This window comes from Pagrus pagrus (genome assembly GCF_965226575.1).
Source record: "Pagrus pagrus genome assembly, chromosome: 12".
In the NCBI taxonomy this organism is placed as follows: Eukaryota; Metazoa; Chordata; class Actinopteri; order Spariformes; family Sparidae; genus Pagrus; species Pagrus pagrus.
This window is the reverse complement of record NC_140196.1, coordinates 5300341-5316251: the sequence shown is the minus strand read 5'-3', so window position 1 is coordinate 5316251 and position 15911 is coordinate 5300341. Positions and strand designations below refer to the sequence as shown.

The window sequence follows — 15911 nt, the reverse complement described above, 5'->3', positions numbered from 1 at the left end:
GTTGAATCATGAGAAAGTGCACAGAAGTGTGACTTGACAGCTGAGAGTGAGAGGACCTCATGATGACCACATACACCGGAGGCCGTAAAGGCACTGTGAATATAGAGACCCAGTATAACCTTGACTTATCATAATCTTTAATGCAGGCTAGCATGGCCATGAAATGAGCCTTAAGAGGTTCTCTACAACTTAAAGGAGAGATAAAATAAGCCTCTTAACTTCTACTGATAACAATTATCTATTCTACAGCTGACTTTAGGCATCTGTCTGTCTGCCTATCTAAAAAATACTCCTTACTTTATTAGTCTGATTCAGTCTTTGTTTAATTGCAGCATGTGAGGAACACAGAGGGACAGTTTGAGGGTGTTACTCCCAGTTTCAAATATCACCGGAACGACCTTTTTTCTTTTTTTTTGGCCAGACATTAATATTAATGTCAGTGCAGTCTTGCACAAAAAAAACCCGACTCGCAGGGCTCTGCAAAACTGAAAGCTGAACATGAAAACGCACACATAAATGCACACACACACACTCGAAAGCCAGCGGGGGATGAAATTGTAGAGGCAGTTGAGAGTGTCACTGCGGGAAAAACAGACAGACTGAAACTGCTAAATTCTCAGAGCACAACTATCTGTTCATCCCTCCAGTATCTTCTTTTCCTCCCTTCACCTCCAGTGACCCTTCGACCCCCCCTACTAACCTCATTTTATTCCTCTTCCTGCTTTCCCTGCCCTTATCCCCTCTTACTAGTCCTCCTTCCTTCTCTCCTCACGTTCCTTAATCCCTCCTGTCCTCCTCCTGCTTCGTCTTATGAAGTCGAATCATTTTTGAGATGTGTGGCGGTGCATCCAGAAAGCAGATGGTGGCCCGTACGCACACACACACACACACACACCTACAGCAAAGTCAGTGAGGGATAAAATGGGAAAGGCAGTAGAAAATGTCACTGCAGTTGTGAGAAACACGGAGGGAATACCACAACCAGACAGCCTGCAGACTCTGACCCCTAAAGTTTATCCTCTCACACTTCATACTGCTCTTCCTCCACTTCTTTTCTCCCTTATCCACCATCAATCCCATCCTCCTCCTCCTCCTTCCTCCTCTCCCTCTGCCTCCTACATTAGCGCCTAACTCTGATTAAGCTCCGTCTCGTTCTGTTAAAACTCAGCCTTCCCCTTCCATCTCTAATGGCCACTGACTCAGCTCTGTCCTCCTCTCTAATGCAAACCGACCGGCCCTGCTCCTTCTCATCAGCAGTCGCCGCAGAGCCGCAGTCTGCAGGGCCGTGGTCACACCGTACTGACTTCATAAAAAATACACAGCAGTGACAGCATTAAGCTGTGATCAGCATCTATCCCGGTGTGTAACGAGGACGCATTAGAGCCCGGACTGTGAGGTATGAAGTTATGCAGACGCACTCATGCAGAAGACAGATATTAGCCAATTAGCCTTGCAAAAATGTTGAATAATGCTCCTACGTAACATATTATGGGGCCACTTTTCAGGTTTTCAAGGTGAAACTTATTATTCTAATGTAGGGAGGACGTATGAAAATGTGACATTAAAATTCCCTCAGCAGTCTCCGTCTCCAGAGCTCAGCAACACCACCTGTCTCTGTCGCTCCCTCTCTCTGCGTCTTGAGCCTGTATTTCATCATTTTTAGTAGGTTCAAGTGAGAGCGAAGGCAAAGTCAAACTTGCTAAGTGTGGGAGCTTAACATAACTGATGCCCATGGCTAATAGGATGACCATTTATTAGAAAAGGCAACTTCTGCGATATCATGACGTGAAATACAGAGCAGAGTCCAGAACAATTCCTGGGTTTTTTCTGTTCCTCTGTCGCCGAACGTATTTGGCAGTCGTTCGGCCCACGGGTGTGGGTGTGGTTGCTAAGAGTGTAATTTCTTTTAAATGCCAGCAACATAATAATTGTTTTCTCAGTAACTTTTAACAGAAACACCCACGACATCTTGAGTAGTCACCAATGAATGAGTAAGACACAACTGATGAACTAAATGCCAATAAACAGCTAAAGTATAGATTTTGAATAACCAGGAGTCAAGGTCATCACGGATAATAATGAATTTGTTAGAAGCACAACGTGAAAGTTAAAAAGTTTTAGTCCAAACACTGGATTGTAATAAGAGTGACATAATTTCTTAATAATCTGATTCAGTGTTTCCCATTAATTAATGAGACTCTGGCGGCTTGCCATTTTTTTTTTTCCCACAGTTTCTCATTCATGGTCATGTTATTCATGAGGTAGCCTCTTCATTTTTCTCTCAAATTACACAAGATCGATGCATTTAACTTTTAACTAAATGTGCACATTTCTCTTCTCGGGGGACCATGCCCCTGGACCCCCCTAGAGTATCTGAGGTCCACCCACTATACACTCATGAAATCCTGTGGGAAACACTGACTGAACCGATATGATTCAACGTGATCCGTGAAGGCCAAAACAACACACAAAAGAATCGGTCTACTCAAATAGAGATGACAAGGTTAAACAGACAAATCAAAGAGGCATTCACAATGATATTGGTTCGGCACATGGTAGCTTTGTATTTCCGTTTCCTCTGACGATGATTTCAAGAGGCTTTACTCCAAATGGACAGCTTTAAGGTGGACCAAGTCATCTGAGTCAACAACACATCTATTAGTATCACTGGGAATAACGTGGTGGATGGCTGTGTACACACTTGCAGGAGACCAGAGTTTGCATTCTGTCACAGATGTGTAATTAACTTTTGAATTTATATTAACTGCAACCACGATATTTTCCTAACCATAAGTTTACCGTTTCCTCTCCCAGATACTGTGAAAACTTAACAGACACTGACATTTGACACTGTGAGTTTTGCAGAAACAAAAACAGTTGTTCATGCAAAAACTCAAAATCTCACCGGGTGTATTTCTCCTCCACCTTCTTTATTTCCAGCAGCTGCATAAGATATATGAATCCTACTCAGATCCACATTTCTTCTCCTGTAAACACTGTCGAACACTTTTTAAAAACTCACCCCTGACACCGAAAAAACACACAGAGAAAAACCTCGATGCCCCTCAACCTCATCCCTCAACATGAGTGATAGAGAGTCATGACTTCCGCAGGTCAACAGAAATGATGAAAATCTCCCATGATGAATGGCTTTATTTTGGGGGGAGTCGGATTTCTTCTCCGGACAGCCTTCAACAAATACAGTAGTCCAGCAGGTCCTGATATCAAACGGATGGACAGCACACTTTAACTACCTGTTCCTGGGTTAATAAATCCTGATTCATGACTGGTGGCTCTATGTTCGCTCTGTAACCTTGAGTTCATCAAATCCCATTCATGGCTCCACTTTGCCTGCATGCATTTCCATAAATGACACTAAAGGAGAAATATGAAGGCGATTTATCCACAGCTACTTCCCTTTTTCCTCACCCTGGCTCTCGCTGATGCTGCCCTCTCATGAATCATAAAGCACCGGGAGGTTTACACTTCACCATATTCACACCTAGTAGTTTATATTCACAGTTTTATGTTCTTCTCAGTGCAAACAACCGGCTCACTGAAAAGCAATAAATCCACACGAGACAGGGCAGTGCCGAAACCTGAAATAGGCTGCTGAATTTGCACCAACCTCAGCATTTTCTTAACCAGACGAATCCCGGAGCACACGAGGGTTACTTCATGAGCTCGAGAGATTCAATCAAGCACCCCTAATATTCCCCTGGAGCGTCCACAGCTTAAATAACCAACTCTTTGAAGAGCCCAATCGCCTTCATTGAGTGAGTAATAACACCCCCTGAGTTTGCCATTTACCCTCCAGCATCTCAATAACTTCCCTTCAGCTTGTGTGAATAACCAAACAAATCTGTTTCATTTGGTGTAATTATTGGAAACGCTCATAACAAGACCAAGGCAAAGAACTCATGATCTGTCTGTCACGTCCGCCTCTTTGTGGCGTGATCACAGGACAATTGAAGGACATGGAGCAAAAGACAATTCAGAGCCTGTCTGAATATGAATTCATTTCACCTTGACTTTCACCTGACAAAACATCTGACTCCCGAACATCTTTTTTAAACTCGACAGCTGACATTGAGGCAGGACGGGACACCTTTCTTTCTCTCTGTGGGCGGAAAATAAACTGTCTACTAATAACAGCTTTAAGTTCAAAACTTCTCTGCTCGAGGACGGCTGGGAATCCTTTGTCTCCAGTGAGCTGCCATCGTCTCTGCAAATCACAGACACACACACACACACACACACACACACACACACACACACACACACACACACAGTGGGAGTGTAGTGGCATTATCTGTCATTAGGCTAGGATTAAAGTCATTTAGTGTTCTTGAGATTATCTGTCATTAGGGTATGATTATAGCACACACTCCAGTGGCTCTAAATCAGCTCTGAGGGAGATAAAAAAAAAAAAAAAAACCTCTGGGAAGACTGATGAGGCGAAGAGAGAGAGAGAGAGAGAGAGAGAGAGAGAGAGAGAGAGAAGCAAAGAGCAAGACAGACAGCATACCTGAAGATGGCGGTTGGGAAAGTGAGGGCAACCATCCAATCCTTCATGTGTGGATGATGAGTAAGATGATTAATGACTTTCTGCCACTGCAGAGCTGGAGAAGATAGTGTATTATATGAATAAATGATGGGTTGTGTGTCATCGTAGCTGGTTCATGTATTGAACGTAGCTTGACCCCGTTTTTACCCTCAACTTTGCCGAGAACATGATCTGAAGATGAAGAGGAGGGAATCATCGGCGTACGTGATTTCCAGCTGTAACTACGAGCTACAACATGCTGTATGTGCTGCAGATGGCAGCAGCTCTCTGAACCCAGTCTTCTCGTGCATCAATTTGTGTGGAGTGGGCACAAATAATAGTTTCTATTCGAATACAAGCTTTTCAGTATGTGTAATGGCGTCGTCCCCGCTGAACCACAATACCAACAGGCAGTTAATTCTTAATAAACCACACATCCTAATAACCCATATTCCTGTCTTTTGATAATTTGTTTTGATGCTGCAAACCGAATCACAAACAACCGCTTGGACCACGTCATTCCCTTGTCAAATCTTACATGTGTGACCTTCTGTCGCTGATAAATCATGTAGTGTGTAAAGCACAACAACTGCAAGACTCCGACTGCCAGACAGAAACTTGTGTAGTGTAGTCAAGGCATAAGCAGCGTGTCTCGGCTGAAAAGCTGCACTTGAACACACCGCAAAGACTACAGCAAGTAGCCTATACATTCTGGGCCTGCGTGAGAGGAAATACCGGACACCACTCATGCTAAAATAGCCGCTTCTAAACAAGAGTAAGTGGCAAGTGGCACTGGTGAAGAAGCGGAAGCCAAAGTTAAGGAGAAATTGGTCTAAATGGGTGAAATCATGGATTTTGCACTGATTACTTTAGCTGAACAGCCAATCAGAGTCAATTCTCTCACCGATAGGTCAGACGCCTATTCTACACACTGGCTGTTAAAGCCACTGACAGGGGCCAACCAGTGCCAACAATGTGGGGCACACCACAACAACAAGGACTACAGACGCTCCCAGACAGCTCCAGCATTGGCCGACTGGTGTCTCGGGGCCCTAAAAGCCAATTCATCATGACATGTTTTTTAACACACCAGTCTCACCTTACATAAGAGCTGGTCAACGTGAAGTTACAAGGATAAGAGGAAGAGACTGTGATAAATTACTGCTCTTCTGGAGTGCTGACGCATGGTCATGCTGAGAAATAGTACAGTTACAATGTAATGGCTGTGTGCTGCCCTTGTTGCCTGACCACTTTTACTGACTTTGTACTTGATTATATTTAATAAAAACAGTGTTGACTTTGAATGTCAATCTCGTAGTATTTTCTTTAGGAGCTTGGCAAAATGCACACGTAAAATTGCTTTTTTAACAACACTGAAGGTAATTTCCCCCAGCAGACCACTGGAATACAACTGTTCAAGTGTTTCCCTCATTAATAACTCAATAAATCAGCCACCTCGTCATAGTTGTCATTAAGCAGAAAAACAATTGCATGCCGCGCGGATGCTGAATTATTGTGAAGGAAGGAACACAAACATCATAATCTCTCAGGACGCATTTCAGCGCCTTCAATTTGCTCTGACAAACAGCTTCGGACAGACCTTGCCCCTGGCGCTGGCAGAGCACTGGAGCAAATGACGTGTGGAGAGAAGTCACGGACAATTATTAAGTGAATGATGAACAATAGGTGGGCTCTCTCAGGGATAAACGGCTGAAGGACAACATATTGGTTTGAGTGAGCTGTAGGTCCTTTTCTTCTTGTGGCTGTGGCTTTTAAAGGCCAGATAGCTGTCGTTTTCCAAAGTAATTCCCTTTGAGGCAGTAAATCCTTTAAACCAGCCGTTGTCTGTCAATACTAATGTAATATGGTGGTCTTTATCATATTTTCTGTCCATCGCTCTTTACCTCCTTCTGTTCATTCTGCTCTTTTGGTTTGATCCCTCAATAGTAATTTGCTCTCTGAAATATTATGAAACCACTGGCTTATTGTGTCTGTCGTGATGTGTATTAGTCATCCATGTTTATACTATATTTATGAACCTTTATACTATTAATCCATTCCAAGTTCCTGTCCCAGCCAACCTTGTGATCTCATCCTGATTTGCAACCCTTATTTAACCAGGCATGTTAACAAATGTGCTCAAATTATGCGTCTTCATCCTAGAAATGGCACAAAAGAAAAAAATGATGAGTAAGAATATATAAATATTAGTTTATCTACAATATTTATGCCTCTCTTTCGTTATGCCTCCGTAACTTAACTTCTTTTTTAGTTCTTTGTTGCATAATGTTTTTTCCTAACATCCATTCATGAATTTAACCCTAACTGAATTTTCCATCCGCAAAGTTTCATCTCGCCAAATTCTTTATTCTCTTTCCAAACAGCCAGGCTGATCGTCTACGCTGTTTTAATCTCCCTCTAATCGTCAAGTGTAAACACACACTAAGGAGCACATCCTCTGCTTTCTGACCAGTTGTGCACTTAAGCGAGCATTACCGCTGCAACTTTTCTAATTTTCAGCCTCAGCCTGAGGAAGTACCGTAGAGGGAGGGAGAGTCTTCTCCACAGAGATGTACTGTATTCATTACTGGATGTAGAAGCAGGTCAGATGTGTCTCTTTCACTCGGGGCAGCTGCATCTTCATATTAATATACTTACATAAACTCCGACCTCATGTTTGCTTAAAATACCCGGGGCAAATGCAATTAATTTAAACCCACAAGTAACATACATGAATTTACACACAAGCCCACTTGCTTGGAAACATACACACATACACACTAACCATTTTTTTACCATGTTCAGAGAGGCAATTACAGCTTTCTAAAAGTTAATTTTACTCAACATGAAGTATTACTCAGCTTCTGAAAACAGTGGAATTAACACTCCGTGTTACGAACTTAATCAAAAGTATACTATGCAGGATTTTCCTTTAAAAAAATGTATAGACTCATACAAAAGTAAATCCTTTCAATCACCACACCTTGTCCTCTGACAAAATTTTCTTACTTTCTTCGTTTGGGGTGTTTCTGGGAGTCAGCCTTCGGGCAACGCTGTGTCACCCCAAGCTAACAGTGTGAGATTCTTAAAAAATATAGTGACCAGGTAATATCGGTGTCTCTGTCTCTCTCCTCTGCTCTGTGTCTGTGATGGATGTATAACGGGTTGTATTTGTGACAGAGGGTGGGGCTGAGCCACAGACACACACAGAGCGGGCGTGCGTAATTTGTGCTTTAGGACGTAGTCGCCATGAAACAATCAAAAAACTTATAATTTTTCTTAACAGCACTGAAAAAATATGATGTTTTTGTTTGCCATGTCTAATGGTCACTGTATGCCAAAAGCTTTTACAGTGATGATGGTGTGTTTTATGATGCATAAACATTTGATACGACAACATCACATCGTAGTTACAGAACTAACGATGATGTTAAGGAATAGCGAGCAAAAATAGAGACTAAAACTAACGACACAATTTGCTGTTTTAAAACACATTGCAGTGCAGCTCTGAGGAAAAGACGTAATAAAAGAAGAGTAAATTATCAAACTTCTTCACACAATAACTCCTGGTATGCACTAGACAGCACACATTAAAGGGTATGTAACTATTTAATTCATGAGCTTGTACTCAGCATCTGTTTGAATCAAAGCCTCTTTTTAAATAATACAGGCCTTTATGTTCTTTATCGTAATTGTACAAGAGTCATGGAGAAATCAAACCCTGTCAATCAATAATATACAGTTTATCCCCCGAAGCTCGTATTAAACTTATCAGCAAAGCACTGGCCTTCACGTATAGTTACACGGTACGGTGAGCAATTAACAGCAAGAGTGTGGAATAACATAATAAAGCCTGACATGTCTTGAATGCGCTGAATTTATGCTTTGAGAAACAGTCGAATTATCCAGAACAAGAACTAGTGCGAGAATCAGCAGGATTTCTGAAGGCAACAGAATAACAATACAGCAAAACTAATTAAATATTCCACTAATTAATGTAGAAATACATCCAGCCAGTGTTGTACCTACTCAAATTGGAGAAAAAGCTAAATAAACCAGAGCAAAGATAACTCGCAAGAGATCAAAACTTTCTGAGGGCACAATTAGAGACACAGCAGAATACCAATAAACACTACAGAGGAAGAAGAAACACAACAGTTCATGTCTCTCAGCCATGTAAGAATAATAGAGCAGGCTTTAATGTTATTGACATTAATGTTATTCAGAGAAGGTCAGCAATAAAAAGTTTTGGTCTATTTTGCATCAATGCCAGACAGTCACATTTTTAATCAAGCTGGCTTGGTTTAAGGCAATGTCAGCCTTTTTCAGCCACTTCGGTCCAGACTGAAATATCTCAACAACTAGATCAATTGCCATTGGATAAAATGTTTCCCTGACTACCCTGATATTTCCCCTAACACAAACACGAGGTTGACATTTGTAGTTTCTCAGTGTAATGTCCTCAAAACTAGTGGATGGATTTCCAAGATGTTCGGCACAGACATTCATGTCTATCTTCGCACAAACTGTAATAACTTTGGTGAGCCGATGACTTTTCATCCAACCCCATTTTCAGACTTTCAAACTTTATATACATTTATATATATATACCTTTTTTTGTGTAACAATTCTGGGTTTTTTCATTTTTTATCTGTTTAGCTTTGTAGTCTGTGTTCTTAGCTGTTATATCTTTTGTCCGTGTGAGTGCATTGACTGGTTCCTGCCTCTTAAATGTAAAGATTTGCTGCTTCTTTGTCACTTAGATGAAGAGTGTCTAGGTTTTGCAGTGTTGGTTGGACAAAAGAAGCAAACAAGTCAAATTCCTCATATTTGTACACATACCTGACTGATAAAGCTGTGATTGATTTAATTGTCCTTTGAGTTTAGTGTTAATTAGAAATTGTGAGCATGCGAACATGCGATGGTCATCATGGTAAACATTATAGCTGCTCAGCATCGATCTGTTAGCATCATTATTTTAGGCATGTTAACTTGGCATTTAGCTCAAAACAGCCATGTCCCTGCGTACAGCCTCACAGAGCTGCTAACATCGTCTCTCAGTCTCGATCTTAATACAAATCCAATTTTCCACCTCTGACATCTCAGCAACTCAATTAGAGGTGCTCATTTTCAAAATGGCAACCTTGCACTCATCAGCACATTGGTGTACAGCTGCCCAAGGAGCTAAACTTTTTTTAAACAGAGGAAAAATGTTTTTTACAACCTTGATCGAGTTGCAAATTAATGCACGTTATTCATGTGCAGCTGTTAGTCTGCAAGAAGAGGCCTAAAGCCTCATTTTACCGGAGTAAAACTGCAAAGGACCAATCCACAGTGAAATATTCTGTTCACCCAAAACTTTGTAGGAAACTTTTCACTTCCGATGCATTTAGTGCAACAGTTTACGACTTCTTTTACACTGCAGCCAGACCCTCGACTGATAACTGGTTGTTAAGAAAAGCTCAGCGTGTGGTGACACAAAGAAGTTTAGGCCCACTGACTTGTTTGTGGACCGAGTACGATGACAGCCACATGCTGTATTCAGAGCACAACGTGTCCTGAGGCTGCGTGGGATGCTGCTCTGCAGCTCTGACTGAAAAACAGGTCCCACTCGTCTTTACAACGGACTTCTAAGAGTGTGATTCTTGAACACAAGTGCAAAATTGTTACTATGGAAAGAAGCCTTTCCTCTTTTTTACTGAGGGACTGACACACAAATCTTATTTCAGTGTTCTCTATAAAGCTTCGCCATTCAATATTTATATGTTAATTATTGATCGAATGTGTGACAAGACAAAGTTCTCCTAACTTTTTAGCATCTTTCAGCTCATTTATTTATTTTTAATGGGTCACAACTGTTTTAGTTCACTCTCATCAAACCCTTTCCAGCAGCAGCAGGCAAGAAGACTCTTCATGCAGCCTGTCCAAACAGCAGAGTGACATATTTAGTTACAAGCTGGGTGAACATAGTGGAGCATTCATCTGTTCGATGAAACATGTCTCCAAATGACCTAATCAAACAGTTAAAGCTCGTCCCGCTGCCCCCAAGTGGCCAGAAAACTCAATTCATACCTCCTTAACATCACCGCCTCAACCAACCAGTTTTTTTCCTTATCCCTGCAAGAGATCTGCTGTCTGACCACATCTTTTGGTTATGGTCTCCACAAACACCGGCCGCACCTGCTTTATTCCACTATCTTCGTGCAAGAAGTTATTTCAAAACACACAGTGACTCTATCATGCTGTTAATATCAGAAGGCGATTAAACGCACAGTGGTTTCACCGCCCCTGCGGGTTGCTGTTTCACACGCTGGCTTCCTTGAATCTCATCACATAAACCCCAACGCTCTGCTCCTCCGGCTAACAAGTCATCGGAGCGCCATCTGTGGCTGCTAAAATATGTATATCTACTTTGTTGTCGTTTAGTACCACCTCCATAATGAACAGTGAGCCGTCTGCAGGGAGGGGAAGGAGATGTGAAGCAGAGTCTGAAACCCGCGGCTGGGATCCCTCCGCCTCTGCGGGCTAACTTATTGTGCTGCTGTGGTTTATGGTCCGTGCATGATGAGTGTGCCGCCGGGTTCTGGCTGGGCGAGACAAACAGAGCGATAGACAGAGGAGATAGAGAAAGAGAAAGAATAGGGGGAGAGAATGGACAAGGCAGAAAAAGAGCAACCGATACCAAAGAGGAAAAATGAGTGACAGAACCTCTGATTGTAACTAAAGCTGGACCAACAGACAACTGAGCTAATATCAGCTCTTAATAAAACATTCAATACTCATCAGTGTTGTTTCACTCCAACCACAACTCAAGTGACATATCGTGGTAAAGCTGCAGACTGCAAACAACTGACCACGCCTCGTCTCAGCCATGTATTTAACAAGAGAAGTCAGATGGATACAGTGTCGGAGGCGGTGCCCCGGCTATAAAATGACCTGGATCTTCTGCACTGGGGGGGCACACAGAGCGTTCGCACTAGAGACTCCCACCGGCTGAGTTGGCTAACTTCCAGTTTAGCTCCCTGCTAACTTGAACAGGAATACAATTAATTAATAGTACAGTTCTCGACTTCCCGTATGCTATCGGACCGGATGGATAAACTCTTGATAATGAAGCGAGTCATTTCATGGGGGGTTGGGCTGCTCCAAACAACGTATCTAACGTTTTGCAGCCGCTTCTTTCACAATATAAGCTTATGGGAAAAAGTATTTTTGGGTCCCAGTGCACCTCGTGACGATGTAATTACACGGTTCAGCCATTACGACATGTTGGCTTCAAAGCCTGGCGCTCTTCCCGCGGGCTCGGGCTCACCCTCACCACAAAGCAGCCGGTTTGTTACACAGTGGAGCAGCGATTCGAATTTCCATTATCAAAAGTTCTGAATGGTACCAAAAGACCCGCTTCACGCAGTCGCTACCCTTCTGTTGAGGACCACTGATTAGTCGGGCGAAACAACCGGTCATCTCGTCATCTGTGCTCTGATGGAGGACTTCCCAAACTTCTGTTTTTTCAGCAGCTTTTTGTCAAGAATTATTTTCTTGTTGTGATAAACAAACCGCATACCGAGAAGAAGGCACACAAAAGGTGTGTGCTGTTTATGCTGTCCATGGAGAGAGAGTGGCAGAAAAAAGAGAGTGAATGCAGGCTGGGCAGAGGATGATACATAATATACACTATATATGTGTATATGTTGTCCATCTGGCAGTTATGTACAGTGTAGGTCACAGTGTGTCAGGAAATAAATGCAGCAGCATGCATAGCAACTCCTGGAGAAGTGGAGGGGGTTAGTGCTCAAGCCTGGCTAATAACACCCCTGCTTACATCTGCTGCATGAAGCGAAAATGCAAAAACAGGTGGTATTTTACTACAGAGTAAATACTTAGATGGAAACAAGGAATGAGGTAACAAAAGCACAGTATTCTTAGTTTCAGGTGATTATACACTGAAAAAAAAAAAAAACCTGCCTGGAAAAGCTGCAAACCCTGAAACGATGTCTGCTCCCTGAGGCCTCAGAGGAGGGTTTCAGTGTCCCATTGTGGACTTAATGCTGTTTCAGAGTCTTTTACAGCCTGACAGGGATAAAATCAAGAGGAAGAAACGGAGGCATTAGCATTGGTTTGGGTCTCGAAATCCCCTTATGAGTGAAGTCCGACTTGTAAGCCGCACAGAGGGGGGTAATGACAGAAACATCAAACCCCCTGAAGGAAGGAAAGGAAGGAGAGAGCAGGAGGAGAAAGTATAGGCCGAGAGAGAAAACATGCGGCGGGGGGGAGGAGGTGAAAGGGAGGAATTAGGGAGGATGGATCAAGCGACACAGCGGCAGCTCTTGATCCAGATGCAGCAGGAGGGCAGAGATGCGGGTAAAGGAGCGACAGAAATACTCAGCGAGCATGAAAGAAGAGACAGGACGCAACCAGGAGAGGTACATTTGTTGACGGCTGGAGAACGGAGGAGGACAGAAGCTGACAGCAAACAGCGGGAGGAGAACAGAGAGGAGAAAAAAACACGACGAGCTGAAGGACGAGTCGGGGAGGAGAAGACAGCAGATATGAGTCAGAAGCAGCCGGGAGAAGAAGAGAAGCGACTGAAGGAGAGAAACAGCGGGAGGCAGGGAGACAGGAAGGAGAAGGCAGAAGAAAAAGAGTGAGAAAGTCAGATATTCTGGTGAGCTGTCGATGTTTCTTTCATGGAGGAAGAACTACAGATCTCCTCCTCCTCCTCCTCCTCCTCCTCACATCATCTCTATTCTCATGTGTCCAACTGTGGAAGGAGCGATCAGTCTTTTGGCACTCTGTCTTACAGCCGACCGACTTTCCATCACGCTGCAGCAGAAGCATCGGATCTCAATCATTACTGTGCATGTGGCTTCATGTGACATACTCATGATGATGTGCGAGAGACGGTCCGTCACACAGAGAGTGATGAGTGTGAAGCAGATTAAAAAGAAGAAGAAAAGAGGAAGCCGGAAAGGGAGGATGTGTTCACAAAGCAGAGGGTTTGTAGCTCAGGAGAAGGAGAGAAAGCAAATAAAAACTCACGCAATAAAGAGATTTTAAAAAGCAGAGAAGAGAAGAATCGAGGAGAGGATCAGGGTTGCAGATCAATAAGTTGTGAAAGAGAGGAAAAAACAGGATCAATGCAGGACTTTTACAGCCATCTGCTTGAATTACATTCAAGCTCATCACAATTCATCTCAGTCTCCATCCTCCCTTCATCTGGATTCCCTCCATCTCTTCACTTGGATTTCTTTCTGCCACGCACAGACACACCTGCACACTCACAGCTCGGCTAAACTAACAAATCTGACAGGAAATAACTTAAAAAGAAAAAAGACATTTTCTCCTTCACGTCTCCATCACAGAAGGTCGGGCAATCCAACCAGCCTCCTCTCATCCCCGCTCACCTCTCCAATCTGCACAGGTTACCACCTTTTCCTGCCTTCACGCTGTGTCTAATCTCTGGAGAGTGCCAGCACAAACGTGGCTCAGTCCCAGGCTGCTCATCACGCTGCGCTGAGCGCCAAATTAACCAGAAAACAAAGCGATAACGTTGTTTTTACGCACACGGTGGATGAACTGGCTTCTCACACATTTGGGGTGACAATGAAATGGATCTTTTGGCTCTGAGATGGAAAGTGTCTTCGAGCATCTCTGTTCAGAACAAGAGCATGCTCCGATCCCCATGAGGAGAATGAGGTCATTAACTGTTGAAGTAAATAAACAGCTTATTAAAAACACTGAAAAACGAGGATTTGGGTTATTAAATTATTTTGAAGTGAGGGGACAGCTGTTAAATATAATCCAGTACTTGTAATTAAGGTAATTAAATCATCATCATTCACATCAAATCACTCAAACGCTCGTTATTTCTCCTTTCCGACCAAAACTGATGCGTAACTGAGACGCGCACCGATTTAGGGGGGGAAGAAATCCCTGTACTTTATCCAAATTTACAAAACAAGAAAAAACATCTGAGTCTATCACTGCATCCAGAAATCACAAGTGGTGTATTATCCAACAGAAGGATGGAGCCCCCCGTTTTAAAGCCGCCCCTCCGGCTCTGCGCTGCCCGGACTCGCTCCGTCTCCTCCGGTGAGAAAAAGTGTAAAAGCGCACAGCCTGCTCACCTTCTCCGGTTGTCCCGTGCGAGCTGCAGAGAAGCAGGGCGACCTGAACGATAATCCCAGCGAGTCTTTTAGTCCACAGATCCATGATGAAGCGGCGGGAGGCTGCAGAGAAACCCGGCGGCTGCTGGAGGAGAGAGACGGCCAACCTCTCCTCTCCAGCTCCAAGAGAGATCTCCTCAAACCCGACTGAGGGAGGAGAGGAGGGGAGGGAGGGAGAGTTACAGAGAGGGGGAGAGGGAGAGAGAGAGAGAGAGAGAGAGAGAGAGAGAGAGGGAGAGGGAGGAAGAGAGGTCAGTGAAGTGTGCCGTGCTGTCTGTTGTTTGCTCATGAATTCAGCAGCTCTGTGGTTGGAGCCAAACTGAAATGGTCAGGTATGAATAAATCCACTGGACATGATTTGTTTGGGAACTTTATTACCCACAATGCCAAGCTGTCTTTAGCTTCACTTCATGTTAGCACATAAATTAAAAAGGAAAACATTTTTTCAATTTTAAACAATTTTACATTTTATCGATTAGGATTAAAATGGCTTAAAATACCCGTCGTGTTAGCCACAAACAAGGATGGCGATGTGCCGGCTTCCTGACGAAATTATCGGGCATGTGTCGCAGTAAACACAGCTTGAAATATTCCCGAGGCTAAAAGTATACAGTAGTGTCACACTTACAAATGCTGAAACACAGTCTCCACCACAAGGACATTACAATAAACCCGTAGAGTGTGAGCACCAGAGACTTCCACCGATCCACTTGTCTGATAACTTGTATGTGGATAAAATAATCGTCCAGCTCTTCCAGACGGTCCAGATTTTATTGGATCGAATGGCTCAAATTCTGATGTTGAAACAAGTCTTTTTGTTGTTGTTGTTGGTTGTGACGCTCCAAAAAAATTTATCCACCTTTTTACAGAGGCTTACTTCACCATGTAAGCTTATAAAAAGTATTTTTGGGTTTCGGTGCGTCACCTGACGATGTAACACATAATTACATTTGGCCACCACGAAAAGTTTCTGTGTAACTTTACATTTCTTTATGTTGAATCTCAGTTTTATCTTGTGACAAGGCTTTCCTCATGCTCTGGTTAGGTTTGTGCACAAAAACCACTGGGCTAGGGTTAAAATGGCTTAAAATACCTGTCTTGTTAGGCAGAAACACGGCTGGAGATGCTCCACTTCCTGTCAAACTTACCTGGTATTTGTCGCCATAAACACAGCTTGAGATCGTCCTGAGGCCACCTTA

The 15911-nt window shown here is 43.2% G+C and overlaps 1 protein-coding gene across 1 annotated transcript in view; it reads right to left on the bottom strand.

The window, feature by feature from the left end:
• The window catches only part of LOC311267244 (contactin-associated protein-like 4), a 92354-nt gene extending 77471 nt beyond the window's left edge, over positions 1-14883 (bottom strand). Inside the window, exon 1 of the mRNA XM_084370198.1 lies at positions 14674-14883. Within this exon, the coding sequence (XP_084226324.1) occupies positions 14674-14758 (85 nt within the window). The 5' untranslated portion in view covers positions 14759-14883. The remainder of the gene's footprint in view (positions 1-14673) is intronic.
• Positions 14884-15911: the final 1028 nt, after the last annotated feature.